The sequence below is a fragment of the Anticarsia gemmatalis genome, chromosome 5 (genome assembly GCF_050436995.1).
Source record: "Anticarsia gemmatalis isolate Benzon Research Colony breed Stoneville strain chromosome 5, ilAntGemm2 primary, whole genome shotgun sequence".
NCBI classification, from domain to species: domain Eukaryota; kingdom Metazoa; phylum Arthropoda; class Insecta; order Lepidoptera; family Erebidae; genus Anticarsia; species Anticarsia gemmatalis.
In genome coordinates, this window is record NC_134749.1 from 11,331,703 (window position 1) to 11,346,336 (window position 14,634).

Genomic DNA, 14,634 nt, shown 5'->3' on the forward strand with positions numbered 1-14,634 from the left:
AAACGACTGCTTATTACAATAGAAGGTTCAGCCTATTAATCATAAAAATCATTAATTAATTTAAATGAGTTTCTCATCATGGCCAATTTAAGTTTACCGCTTACTGGCGTTCACTCGTTATAATCAGCCAGCGTCGCATGACGTCATATGACGTTTACTTTTTGACGTTCGTAGTTGACGACAAGAAGCGTATTGCGTCGCTGTTTACCTACTATTGATAACAATTTACTGTCGCAATTTACAGGGAAATACGTTTTATAATACCACTTAAATTATTCATATATTCTTTATTTATCTTACATCGGTTGCTTTATCAAATACACGTTTTATTCTTACAAAAATTACACTCAGTTGAAACAAAGACGTTGAACGAAACGCAAGTAGCGAGCGCTTCGCATCAGCTGTTGTAAAAAAAAATTAACGGGACATCGCGAATGAAAACTGGTCACACCGACGGCCACATCAAAAAACTGGGGGTCTGGCGTGACCCTGTTATTTCTATCCTGCAATAAAATAGCTGTGTAATTAAAGATAGTTCATGTGTGCTTCAAACAGTGTTATATTATAAATTCTGGTGTAATTTATGAAGAAATTATGGAACGAGCAACAGGAACAGAGGTGTACGGGTGTGGCTCGCCCCAAACCTCGGACATTACGCTGAATATACAAACTACTACGGGTGGTAATTTCTCCGTCAGCGTGAACGGTAAAAATACAGTGGAGCACCTCAAGAAGTTAGTTTCGAAGAAACTGAGGGTGTCTAAAGATAGAATATGCTTGCTGCATCGCGAAAGGTGAGCGCTTACAGTAGAGACGCCAAGCTTCTATTGTCAAACATATCACGGAAATATGTCGATACGATGACGCATCAGTGTTATTTGATTCGCGTATTGAGCTTTAGTTTTGTGTTCGCAGACAACTGAGTGACGGCACGTTGGAAGAGAATGGTCTGCTGGACGGATCGCGGGTGATACTCCTGCCGAGCGTCGAGACAGGCTTGCTGGTGAGTGCGTCTGTCCGTCTTGTTCGTCTGTGCGTCACGCTGTGTCGAAACCCCCCAAGTACTTCGCGTACATCACGTGTTTCACAACAATCACAAACTAATCAATACACATTTATCTATTATACCATTTCTGCTTCTATTGACTAATTAATTACTTCATTCATTTTATCACTTTGTTTTTTTACAGAGCCATAGGCCCGAAAACTCTGTGATGCAAGCATTAGAATCCTTGAATGACACTCAAGTTAATGATTTCCTGAGTGGCAAATCTCCACTGAATTTGACAATGAGGTTAGGTGACCATATGATGCTGATACAACTACAGCTGTCCACCTTGAACAATGGTTCCGGCTCGAGATCATTGAGGACATCCACACCTTCAAAAGCTACTGCATCAACATCATCATCATCCACATCTACTGCTACAACATCACGGACTAAGTGTGACGCCAGGGAAGCACCCAGCCCTCAGACTGCACCTCCTACCTGTACACCTGTGCCTATGGACCACTCCTATATAAGTAGTGATAACCCTAAACCTGAACCAGATCCACATGGTCTACAAAAAGACTTTGAAATGTTACAAAACTGCTTTGATTTGTACAGAAAAATGGCTGAAGAGAAATTTATTGAGGAAACCTGTGATGCTTGCAAGGCTAAACAAGAAGCAGTTGAAACACCAAGCTGTACCATCTCAGATATATCTGATACTTCAATAGAAAATGAGCAGTCACCCATAAAGTCTTTGTCCAACTTGGTGTCCAGCCCCATAGATTCTACTTCTAAAGAGTGTATATCAGAGCAGGCAGCCCTTGTGAACTCAGTGAAAAATGACTTGATAGACTTTCTATCTCAGAACAAGCTAGATGATGTGATCACCTCATCAAGTGCCATGTGTGACAAGCAGTGTCCACCTACGTCTTCCCAAACTCCTGACAGTTCAGATGACAGTGATAATTTTACAGACCAAAGTTCATTCCTTGCTGAAAGTACTATAGATGAGTATCCTATGGAAAATCTATTTAACAGTGCAGTTGATAAAGGCTTGTTTGAGGACCAGGATGAGTCCATGATGGATAGGGAAATATCTAATTTGGCTACAACTAGTCACGGCAGTCAGGAAGCCAACACAGGGGCTTTACCTTCTTTCCAAAGCATTAATGAGCCTCTGAAAAACAAGCGCTTCCAGTATTTACTTCATAAAACATCCAAATTCAAACATCCTATTGGGCAGAATAAGCAGAAGGCTTTCATGCAATCTGTTGTGAACAAACACAAGAAGAGGATGCAAAGTCGTCAAGACACCAATTTATCTCAACCATCCACTTCCAGGACAGAGCCGTATATAACTAATTCTAGGAAATTAATTCTGCAGCCAAGTACTCAAGGACAGACTGATGACAATGCCACTCCGTCTACATCTAAACAGGTAACATTTAAGGCACCCGATGCTCCAAAGAAGCCACAGCGTGCATCCCCAACTCCTCCTGTAGATACCAAAGCTCTCATAGAAGCATCTAAGAATCTAACACAAAAACTGAAGAAATTGTCTAAAGAAGTTTTGACAAATAAAATAGATCTCAGGACAGCTGAGGATGTGCGCACGAAGATTGGCCCCGGAGCTGTGATTGAGTCCATGAAGCATCATGGCAAGGGAATTTATTCAGGGACATTCTCAGGCACATTGAATCCAGCTCTGCAAGACAGGTGAGACTTTTAAAATTATAATATTACACAATTTAAGTGTTTTAAACAACAAAGAACGAATTTATTATAGGGTTTAACATGTATATTAATATACACATTTACAATAAAAGAGAGTTAGATATGTGTAATCAGTTAATATTTGCACATGTGTCGACACTTTTTTAATCCAAGATGGCGGCATTATTTTGTATACCTAAATGTAAAGAGACACTAAGTGTGAGCTGTACCTTGATGCACAGTCTACTGAGTCAACTTTTGATTTCTCTTTACTGAACATACAGACATACTGATGATAAAAAAGTCGGTTGTGTAATATGTACTTATATGTGAAAATTCTTTGTTTACTATCGTTAAGTTATCTCGTGTTCCGTTACTTTAAACAATTATTTTTATTTACGTTACAGATACGGCCGACCAAAGAGAGATATATCTACAATAATCCATATACTAAACGACTTGCTGTGTGCCGCGCCACCCATCGCTCTGGGACAGGTAATTACATTGTTTGACTTATATTATACTTGACACACTTGTTATGCTAATGAATCGCTTTAAATTGTTTGACATTATATTGTGGACTATCTTTACGCTTTCTACACAATCTTAGATGGTTATTTTGCATTTCAGAAGGACACGAGTCACACGTGCACGGTGGTGACGGACGAGACGGGCAAGTGTTCGGGCTGCAGCCAGGCGGGCTGTGCGCACGGCCAGTGCGACGGCCACGCGCCGTCCACGTCGGCGGCCGCCAAGCACTGCGCCTGCGAGATCAAAGACTGCCAGTGTCTCCGCCTCGAGCCCAAGCTCTGCGCCACGTGCGTGGGCAAAGCCGCCGGCGACATATGCAAGAAATGTGATACAGCTAAAACCGTAGCTATGGAGAATTCAAAAACTAAGTGCAAACTCGAGCAACTTAGGCTTGTGATGCAACAGAAGAAGCAGAGGCGCGAGGCTCGCAAACTGAAGACCCTGCCTTATACCAACTCGCCGTCGAAGACCATAGCGTCGCCGGAGCAGGCGCCGCCCGTTATAAAAGAAGAGATAGAAACAGTTGCTTAACAGTCGATAACAAACGCGTAATTTATTAACTCGCGCTTCTAGATTTGTAACGGTACACCGCCATCTTGTCTTGCTTTTGTATGGAAATTACTGATTATTACAGTTGTCTCATTACAGGTGTGTAATTTAATATATGCACAGGACTCATTCCGACCGTGGTCATGGGCGACTCGATAACTAACAGAATTCTTGTGTTACCCACATTGACGCGTGTGAGCGTGCGTACCTAAAGCTTTCTCGTCGTCACCGACACTAGTGTTTCAGCAATATGTTACGCGTATGCATTTTAAACATTAACTAATGTTTTCAAAATATACCAAATGCGAATGTATGCAAATAGTTTATTGTCTTCGTTCTCCAGTAGGTTGCGAGACTCATATTGGCGATACAGAATAGTGTGTTAGAGTGAAGTAGTATTTAAATTCAGGTTTTCGTAAACGAGCGGAGCTGTAGGTACGCGGGTGACTTCAGAAGCGTACTGACGAGTGCGGTTAATATTCTAAATTACCATTTGAATTAAGTTTGGTTAGTATACCTAATAACTTTAAGTGCTATTATACGCATGTACAAATAATAAAGATTGATTAGCGAAATCACTAGTTGTTAGCTATAGGGCCGGGTGAGGTCCACGACACACACTTGGCTGGCGCGCCGCGCACATTCAACTTGTTGTTATATTTTAGATTATATTTTATCGGTTCCAAGTTTTAGACACTTGTGTACTAGTTTAATTTTATAAAATCACTATTGATTGATAAATCTTCGTATGGGATTTAACTAACGCATTTCTTAATCCATCCTTTAAGATGTTTTGTTAAATAGGACAAGTGATCTTTATCCCACTTTTAGTTAATAATTGGCACTGTTATTCTTTTAGTTATTTTTTTTCGTTGTTTTTCTTTTCTCGTTCCATGGATAAGTTGTTAATGATAATAAACTGTTTCCTGCATTACCCATGTTTCGTTTAGTTGTTGTATTTTTAGACATTTGTGGTATACACAGACAGTTGATATAATAATATTATGTAAAGAACACCAATCCATGTAAAATGCAATAATACTATGAATGTTCACATAGAGATAACGAACATAGGGATACTAGAACTAGCTTTGTACATACATATTATGCAAAAGTTTTAGTAGTGGTAAAGTGCTTTTTTGAATATACTTCGATTTTATAAAAAAAGTTTTATCGTTGAATTGCCTAGACATAATTTAGGGGTTTATTGTGAAATATCTCTGTGAATACTAATTCGTAGGTAATAACTAGTGACCCACTAAACTATACAATGGCATATACGGAAATTATTAGTGTATAAATATAAACAGATGATCAACACGCTATTTATTTAAGTGAGCATTATTGTGTTGCCTGATGTGTTGCAGAAGATGATGTGAGAGTGTGCAGTACACGTTCACATGTGAAACATTACACAATGATAGTTCATCTTAAACTTGAACGAAGCCAAACTGTACAATGTTCGAACTGTATCCCTTCTTCCGAGGCTCACTGGTGGAATAGTGAAGGAAATTAATACGAGGCAATAGTCACATTTACATTATCTTCATATCATGATACGATATAATAACTAGCGAAATAAATGTGTTATCAATGCTTCAGAAACCTTTGCCTTTCCGCCAGGGGGTCTTCGGCGGATACCAAATCTAAAGCATGTTTAGTATTAGTATATTCTGCTTCATCTTAATAATTTATTGTTTCACATGTCAATATAGATTGTCAATTCGAATTCTCACATCTCATAATACCAAGACATAAGAATATTAGGCAAGATTTTGAATGGCAATACGACCAGTCTTCCTCGAGAAGTTTATATAGTAACAGTATAGATTTCCTCAATCCCATGATGGTAAGGGACCAAGATATCAGACCGCTGTTTGAATGTCTTTTAAACGAAGCAATAAATGAGTTCGTTACATGCCGTAGGTACTGTGGGGTCATGACTGAATAGCGAATTCCGTCACAAAAAGCTTATAAATTAGCTGTTGTTTTTATTCTATGGAGTTTTTTTGATGATCTTTAGTATGGTTAAAAGAATGATCAAATTTCAGGCTGTGCTTTTACAGTGATATACTGTTTTATTTAAATTTTTGTCTACTTCTAAATGGATTCATCGCTATGTGATGAGTTAACTCGGTTTAGAAGAATCGACGTATTCCAAAAGTCATTTGAATATTATTGTTTTTTTTGTTTTATTTTATACTATTAATTTAAGATTATTTATTGGTCATTCTTATTTTCCAATGAGTTGCGATAAGCACGAAACGATTTCCAATATGAAGATTTTGAGTATATTCATGTAATTACTGCTGGTTTAATTCATGACCGACAGTTGCATGATGCATCTCTTTATATACTAATTTGCGCCTGACAATATAGTAGGGTAGTAAATTATTTGTAAACAATTTCGATGAAATCTTAAAGTTTTTATCAATGCGTTCGCTGTCCAGTCGTGACTGTTAACAATATCTTATTTACCAAGTGCCTATCACAGTAAGGGTACGTAAATGTAATTAGTGTTGTGCCATACGTGTATACTATTTAAGTTCCATATATTAAATGTAGTTGGCACTATTTCAGTTCGAATGTTCCGTTCGATCTCTTACCAATCATGTTCCTAAGATCTCAATTTTTTCGACAACTATAAAATTTTGGCGGCAAACTTATTCGGTCTCTTGTTTTTGTAAATACATTTTGTTACCGTATAATTTAGTCGTGATGAGTTTTTGTTATAAGGTTTTGAGGGAAAATCGTAAATTGTTTTTTTGTCCTTGTATTTGCATGTCTAGTGAGGAGAATAAAGTTACATAACAAAATTATTTCGTTGTTTCAAATTTCTCATAATCCAGCCCTTCAGCCGACTCTGGTGCAGAAGTGTGCGAAATAAAATAAAAAAGCAAATGATCCAAAACGACATAAATGAATTTATTTGATAACTGATTCTGTTGTGATATAAACGTGTAGTAGTTAGGAACCTGAGTACTATTGTATTAATCACATATTAGTTCTGACAATCAACAACAGAATCAATACGTGAATAATAAATTCGCGTTAATTAGTATAACAAAATATACAAAATATTTCACAAACACAATCCAACACGAACTTAATAATCATAAGCTTTGTAAGACAGTCTTAACAAAGTTGGATATAAGTAAATATTGAATAATAATTACAAATTACTGTCATTTTCATTTATATGTTACAGATAGTTAACAATGGTGGTAGTTATTGTTAGTTGTAGCGAGAATGTCATAATTTCACATGTATGTTGTTCAGTCTTTATATCTACGATAATTATTTGAGTGAGCAGAATAACTTCAATTAGAATATTGTACACTATTTTCCGTTAAACTTAACAGTGAACTAATACAATCTGGATTTCTAAAACCCACTTATCAAGTCTAAAAAACACAAAGTTCTTAGGGTCTATAAAAACAAGGTCTGTACTTGTAAATTATTTTATTATAAAGTTCATTTATATAAATTAGCACATAACCCACACACGCGTTGCCACGCACACTACAACATCGCCGGGCACATCGCTCCGCGCCGGCACAGCGCGAGGCGGAGCGGTGTTCGCGACGAACAACTATTATGATCTTAGAAGAGCAGTGTACTCATGCCGCCCATCTCCGCCTGCTCCTTGACGAATATCTCGAAGTATTGGTAGATGATGGTGACGGCGAGCAGGATACCCGTGCCCGAGCCGATGGCGCCGAGGAAGTCGGCCAGCACTGACAGCGCGCCGATACACAGACCACCGAACGCGGCCGCCGTCGGGATGTAGCGGTTCAGCTCGTGGATCATCGAGTTGTCGCGGTGACCGCGCATCACCATCTGTTGTTCCTTCAGTTGCTTGGCAACCTGCGACGAGCAAACACACGTTATTTAGCTTACATTCTAGTCAGTATCTATCTAGGTCACGCTATAAATAATAGTCGATAATCTAATGCTTTCTCATCATGATAATGTGCGTCCCCAAATGATAAATTGCGCTATTTCCACGGTACTATTTAAAACACTTTCACTTATTGGAAAGTGTTATAGAGGGGGCAATTCAGCGGTAACTGTTATAACCGATGATCGAAATGAGTTCGTTCACTCGTACCGGTTTTTCTACGACGTTAACACGACTTTTTTGTAAACGGTGCATTCGTTTTTAGGTCACAATGTTACTGTAAGCGTATACGTGTCAGTAATGCAACAGTAACATGATCAATGAAAAATGTTTCTCAAACTCGAAAAGCTATGCATAAAAGTAAAGTTAACTAGGTAATAAATTAGCCTCTATATAATTTTGAGCTTGAAACCGATGATTACATTTTTTTTTATTACAAGCAGTATAAGTTTTCCAAAACTTTCCTATACATAACAATTCACACAAAATATGTGCGTGCAATAGAAATACTTACATCCTTAGCAGAAGATCCGGAGACATCGATCCAGGTCTTGGAGAAGAAGGCGCAGGAGCCGAGCATGAAGATGATGTAGAGCACGGCGTGGAGCGGGTCGTGCGCGATGTGCGCGAGCGACTCCGGCGGGCTGAAGTAGTAGCACAGCCCGCCCACCGGGTAGGCGCGCGCCGGGCCGCCGCCGCCCACGTCCGCCCACACGCCCAGCAAGTTCACCAGGAAGTTGCCGCTGAACTTCACCGCCAACATCTAAGGACCACGATGATGATGCTTAATTCATTGATTGCAATAACTTTATGCCTTGAACTGTCTTGGCTTCTTCTTTTTTAGAACTTAGAATTATTTGTTATCAATTGTCTGGCTATGTATGATACATGTTCTGCTTAATTTGGGATCAGATGATCAAGTACGAATCATTCAAATATAGTACTTTACTAATCAACAGATGAATAATGGAGTCAATTTTCTATTTCATTTGAAATCTTATTTGGTCTCATTATTGTCAAGAGAATATTAAACTGGAATTATGAACTGGGTGATGAAATTACTGTTACGAGCCTATATAATATTATTATTCATCTATTTATTAAATAAGACCAAGTCATCAAAACACTCATTATGTTATTTCGTCGTTCTATTTCCATTAGTCGCCATAAATCCTCGGTAAATAAGTGCATATAAGTCCAGGTGTCCTATTAAAACTGTAAATAATAAATAAAACACAATAACATACCTGTGAGATGACGTAGAGGTTAGAGACGAGAGCAGATTGAAGAATGATAGGTATGTTGGAGGTGTAGAACAGCTTGATCGGGTACGAAGAGTACTGGCCGCGGTAGCGAGCTGACTTGATGGGTAGGTCCACGCGGAAGCCCTGTACAATAAAACATGTTTTTATAGAAAACACAACAAATACTTATTTAACAAATTACTGTCCCATTGTTGGGCAAAGGTGTCCTATCGGAATGAGGAAGGGATTGCGCTGTCAATCCACCAACACTGGCCAAGTTCAGGTTAGGTATATTGTAAAAAATATTAAAATTTTACAGAAGTACAACAAATTTTAATATTTCATCCCCTATTTCACCATAAAACCTTCACCTGTTTCGGGATTTGAAAAAATAATTTCAGGTCCGTTTAAGTTATGTAAACTATAGATCCATACTTATGGTATCAATAGCTTTGATACACCTGAATAAATATCGATGACGTGTCAAAGTTGTCGTTGACCTTCGACTGGTCTTATAAGAAAGGACTCTATAAACTTTAAAGTAATCAACTATATTATAACAAGTCACTGTTAATAACTATATTATTAACAGTGACTATCCAGTTGTCGTGAAAGTGCCCCATTTCACCACTTCTGAATAAGTCTTGGTTAGCTTATCAGGTGAAATATTTTCATACTTTAGCCATCATATCTATTGGGCAGTTTTACGGGACTTATCCGTGAGCTGGTCCTAAACACCGATTATAGTAGTCTATTCTAAAATTATCATGTACATACCTGGAAGTATATAACTATCGCAAACACGAGCACGGTGGCGAGCAAGTTCATCAAGTTGGGCAGGTTCTGGCGGTAGAATGCCTCGCGCAGGGCTCGAACCTTGTCCGGCCGGGTGGCCAACAGGTGGAACAGCGCTATCACGGCGCCTTCGAATTCTGTACCACGACCTATTGGGACAATACACAAGTGAGTTAAGAAAAGAATAGACAATAAAAAGCTTTGGAAACTATAATTTCAGGAATAAATTTTTTCGTTCAAAGTGAAAGTGAATTTTTTTCAAATCTGTATACACTAATGGCAACCCTAATTTAGGACCCCATTTTAGGAGCATATACATTTTGGTACATAAGCATTTTTCTAAAAAAAATACGTCTCAAGAAAATTTCGAGGGTGTTCAGCTTTTTTTGACGCGAAGTGTATAATTAATATTTAGTTTCATAATCATGGAAATATCACCATTATTTCTTATTATATTCAAATGTTAAGTTTACCATTTATTTTATTTTGTTGCTTTTGATTTAAAACTTACCAGTGTTAACGGTAGCAGGGGAGAAGGCCTTCCAGACGATTGTCTCACAGATGTTGGTAGCAATGAACAGAGAAATACCAGAGCCGAGACCGTATCCTGCAAACAAATTGTATTGTTAACTACTAAAATAATTACGAAAAAACCTCCTTTTTTAAAGTCAGTTAAACTTTCTCCTAGGTGTAATAAATATTATTCTAAAATCTGCATCAAAATCAGTTAAGCCATACGTGGGATAATCGTGGACAAACATACAGACAAAACTAAGCACTATTTTTTTTTTCAAATATTCATATATCTGCAGACTTCATCCGCGAAAGATTATCATGTTTTGATCTTGTAGTAAAAAGCATCTTATTCCAAGCTGAGTGAAATTTCATCAAAATCGACTTTGAAGTTTTTGTATAAACAAGTAACATCCCATCCATAGATAGTTTTGTAATGGAGTTACCGTTAATGATCATAAAAATATAGAAGGAAGTAATTACCTATAAGTAATACTGTAATTGACATTATCATATTCATTAAGTAATTATAGCTAACTTTAATAGGTTTCCATTTTATTAATTACTTTTGTTTGTTCACAATAATGGCTGTTACAGACTCAAAAATAAAAGCAATTACTTTTGTAAGGGAAATTTTTGCTATCTTTGAAGCTGAAGCAATTAAATGAATATAAATAATTTCTTTCACTAACAATTGTTTGACGAAACTTTGACTTTGATCGCCCTAATCTTATTAAAACGCATATTTAAGAACTAAGAGCAGAATACTATTTTTCTTCTAAGTCATAACTGTTTGAATCAGATACATGATTAGTATCAAGACAAAGAGACTTTAAGATTAATCATGATTATTACAAAAAAAAAAAAAATTAAAGACAACCATATACCTATAGGACCTAAAGACTGGACTTTTTCACCATATGTCAAAGAACAGTCCTAACCAGAACCATGTTTTTTCTAAAACAAACAATTTCTTCAATAAATTTAAATAAACAACGGACCTTTTTGCAGGAGCTCGTCGAGCAGCAGCACAATAAGACCGGCAACGAAGAGCTGGATGATGATGAGCAGGCACACGCCGGCGCCGATCTCGCTGGGCTCGCCGTACATGCCCGTCATCACGTACACGATGGCCTGACCCACAGTGATCACCATGCCGAACACTGTTAACAAGCATCACACTCAGTTATGAGCCCACTATACAGTATAAGAGGCTAGAGATATAAATGTTAGCCCTATTTTTCACAACTTCTGAATAAGTAACGGTAAGTTTCGTACATTTGCTGACACTCTCGGATAGGGTAACCGACACTTAATCATAAGCCGCGAAACTCGTTTGGGAAACAAAAAATAGGTATATTTTTGTGATGTTAATAAAAAAAATGTGCAGGTAAACTTGTATTTTGAGATGACTTTTTTTTGTAATAACTAGATTTCTGTGCAAGGGCTTGCTGTTATATTCTGACATATAAAGTTAATTGGCACATACTATATATTCAGTAAAGTATAGTAGAGAAGAATACACAGCTGTAGTGAAAGTATATTGATATGTCCTTGAACCATTTTTATATTCAGAATGTAAAAAATTTAAAAGTGTACATAAAAAAATCGTGAATTTTATATTACTGTACTGACAAGTTAAGTTTAATAGTTAACTCTCAAAACTCAATAAAAAAGATTAAATTTTAAAATGTCTCATTATTATTTTTCAAAATACATAATTAATTTTTATTGCATGAGTTCAACTTTGTAGCTGATATGTATAAATATTAAGATAATAACTACTATCAATATTATTCTTTGATAACAAGTAGATATTTTATACAAAATAGGTGAATTCTAACAGTCACATGTGTATAACAAAAACATATTTAGTAAAAACCCATTATATCATAGGTTTTTCAACATAATATATAAATAACATAAAGTAAAACATTTAATATCTTTCTTTCTTTAGAAAAGACAACTCCCGCACTAAGAATTGCTCTTGTGTCGCGGGGACTTTTACAAACATACAAACAACGGACACAAAGCACAACCAGACCCGAAGCAATTATTTGTGGATCGCACAAATAATTGCTCCGTGTGGGAATCGAACCCACGACCTCCCGTTGCAGTGGTATCGGCGTGGCGACCTAAACCACTGCGCCACGGAGGCAGTCATATTAGTGCCCATTTTTTTTTTCATCCCTATTTGTGTTCTACTAATAATAAACAAAGGCCTCGAAAAGGCCTCCCAAAAAGAAATTACAAATAACAAAAAGTAACATAAAATACTATAACTAAACCATTTTTTGTCACCAAAAAGTTTGAATAATTTGTAAATATTGTGTAGTCAATACTTCATATTAGAAAGTTCCTATTGTTATAAATATAATCTGGCAAAGTGCCCACAGTTCAGTTCAAGGAGAAATTGGCCATCTGCCTCCATGTGCTTGCATGACTTTAGTAAATATCAACACTACATGGTAAATAAATTTAGACAACTATTTCTAATCTGACCTATACATGCACATGTGTAGCACAAAGTGCTGCAATATGATGAATTAATATAAACTGGATTATAAGCCATATTAATTTGCATTACTTGAACTCTACTTATCCCTGAGAGATAAAGATATGAAATTATGTATGTAGATATTTTGAAATGTATTGAAATACTGGCACGTTACATTATTTAAGTTGGACTACAAAAAAAAAAACTAGGATTCCTAAAAAATAAACAAAGCCCAAGTCCTAGGAAGATTTCAGGTTAAGTGTTGTTACAGAAGGTCCTAAATAATTTGAATAGAAAAACACACACATAAATTCAGTCATATATACTTACATTTCTGTGCTCCATTGAACAAAGCTCTGTCTTTAGGTGTGTCACCGACCTCGATGATTTTAGCACCGGCCAACAGTTGCATGATAAGTCCAGACGTTACAATAGGAGATATGCCGAGTTCCATGAGTGTTCCTCTATTTGACGCAAGAATTACACGGATCCAATAGAAGGGATCTGCACTGTCTGATGACATTATACCGAATAAGGGAATCTGAAATCAAAGAGATAGCTTGTAGAACGTTTTCATGAATGATAAGTGAATGCCAGCTTATGTATAATGTAAAAGTTCCATATGTAATCTATTCATGGCTACTCTCATGAATTGATAACCTGTTTTTCTTCTTTTTGAGGTCAGTTATATGGCAAAAATGTTCCACATCATACTGTATAGACATTGTTGTATATCTAATATCATTTATGTGGGTAGAATCAAACTTTTTATATTAAAATTAATTAATATTACTCCAATTAGCTTCCCTTTAATCTTATTGGACATATTGCCAGATTATTTTAGTTAAAATGTACATGTTATAAGACTTTATCTTATGAAGCATATGGCCACATCACAATAGAAATATCAAAATTATTTTGCTTACCTGACAGCATACTAAGAAAATAAATAATGTGATTGCAGTCCATAATACTTTCTCGCGGAATTGGATCTGAAAGACAATACATTCAGTTAGAAATAACTCAAATACACACCTCCAAAATGTACAACAAAAAGTACAGTTAGCTATCCTACATACACCAACATTAGGGTTAGGTATGCACTTTCACTTACGTTTTAACACGTATTAAGGCCAGAATATACACCAATTAGGGTAAATTCCCTGATACAATGCATTACAAACACGAATATCAAGGAATATCTGAGCATTCACCTCAAATATAGTGTTGACTTACCTTTCTTTCAGGTTTCGCTATTTCTGGCAATATACTGCAGAACGGCTTTATAACTTCCAGGAATTTGACTGAAAGTAGAATAATAACATTAATAAATCACACCTTTATCACACAACACACAATTTCGAAGTAAATTTCATGAAAATGTGCAAATACGTGTCCACGGTTTTAACACTATTTTTAGTAAATAAAATGAACGATACTCACTTCCCATTTTGATTTATTGCGAATTAACTACCCTAACTAAAATATTAACTGAACAATTCGGCTAAAACCATTCAACTTTTGTTCATTAGTAACACTCCAATAGGACTTTTGCGAGAAAGAGCCTGCGCAACGCCGCCAACGAGCCGTCCGCGAATGACACGTCCACAACGTCACGTCACGTGACCTGTGATGTTGGCGTGCATAATGTTGCCCTTGAAAGGATAAAATAACATAACACAAAATAGATATTATTTACACATTTCATGTCGATTTAGTTAAATGAAATAGTTAATCTCATTTTTATTTAATTAAAACGAGCAATTTGTGACAATTTCTAAGGAATGCATTTATGTTATTCAGTTGGAATTAAACATTAAAAGATAAAAAAAGAAATATATTAATCTGATGAACTCCTTTGTTAATTTAGAATTTTTGCAAATGTATATTTTGATGT

The 14,634-nt window shown here is 36.5% G+C and overlaps 2 protein-coding genes across 2 annotated transcripts; one reads left to right on the top strand and one right to left on the bottom strand.

Moving 5' to 3' along the window:
• The first annotated feature begins 385 nt into the window (after window positions 1–385).
• stx (ubiquitin-like domain-containing protein stuxnet) lies at window positions 386–6,606 on the top strand. Its single transcript, XM_076114794.1, has 5 exons — window positions 386–794; window positions 916–1,003; window positions 1,191–2,710; window positions 3,115–3,202; window positions 3,338–6,606. The coding sequence occupies exons 1-5, from the start codon at window positions 595–597 to the stop codon at window positions 3,767–3,769; spliced, it is 2,328 nt and encodes a 775-aa protein (XP_075970909.1). The 5' UTR covers window positions 386–594; the 3' UTR covers window positions 3,770–6,606.
• A 628-nt stretch (window positions 6,607–7,234) lies between these two features.
• On the bottom strand, window positions 7,235–14,347 carry Sec61alpha (SEC61 translocon subunit alpha). The gene is made up of 10 exons (XM_076114795.1): window positions 14,181–14,347; window positions 13,974–14,041; window positions 13,664–13,729; window positions 13,068–13,278; window positions 11,242–11,403; window positions 10,239–10,334; window positions 9,710–9,876; window positions 8,936–9,076; window positions 8,203–8,451; window positions 7,235–7,654 (listed from the first exon to the last, which is right to left on the bottom strand). Exons 1-10 carry the CDS (start codon window positions 14,185–14,187, stop codon window positions 7,391–7,393), a joined length of 1,431 nt encoding a protein of 476 aa, XP_075970910.1. The 5' UTR covers window positions 14,188–14,347; the 3' UTR covers window positions 7,235–7,390.
• Window positions 14,348–14,634: the final 287 nt, after the last annotated feature.

Bases quoted from the DNA above. Each gene is read 5' to 3' on its own strand.
- stx (XM_076114794.1), top strand. From the start codon at position 595: ATGGAACGAGCAACAGGAACAGAGGTGTACGGGTGTGGCTCGCCCCAA. The intron at 2,711-3,114 runs GTGAGACTTTTA...TTTACGTTACAG, and splicing joins AATCCAGCTCTGCAAGACAG to ATACGGCCGACCAAAGAGAG. The intron at 3,203-3,337 runs GTAATTACATTG...TTTGCATTTCAG, and splicing joins CACCCATCGCTCTGGGACAG to AAGGACACGAGTCACACGTG.
- Sec61alpha (XM_076114795.1), bottom strand. The intron at 13,279-13,663 runs GTAAGCAAAATA...CTTTGATTTCAG, and splicing joins TTTTCTTAGTATGCTGTCAG to ATTCCCTTATTCGGTATAAT. The intron at 7,655-8,202 runs GTAAGTATTTCT...TGCTCGTCGCAG, and splicing joins CCGGATCTTCTGCTAAGGAT to GTTGCCAAGCAACTGAAGGA.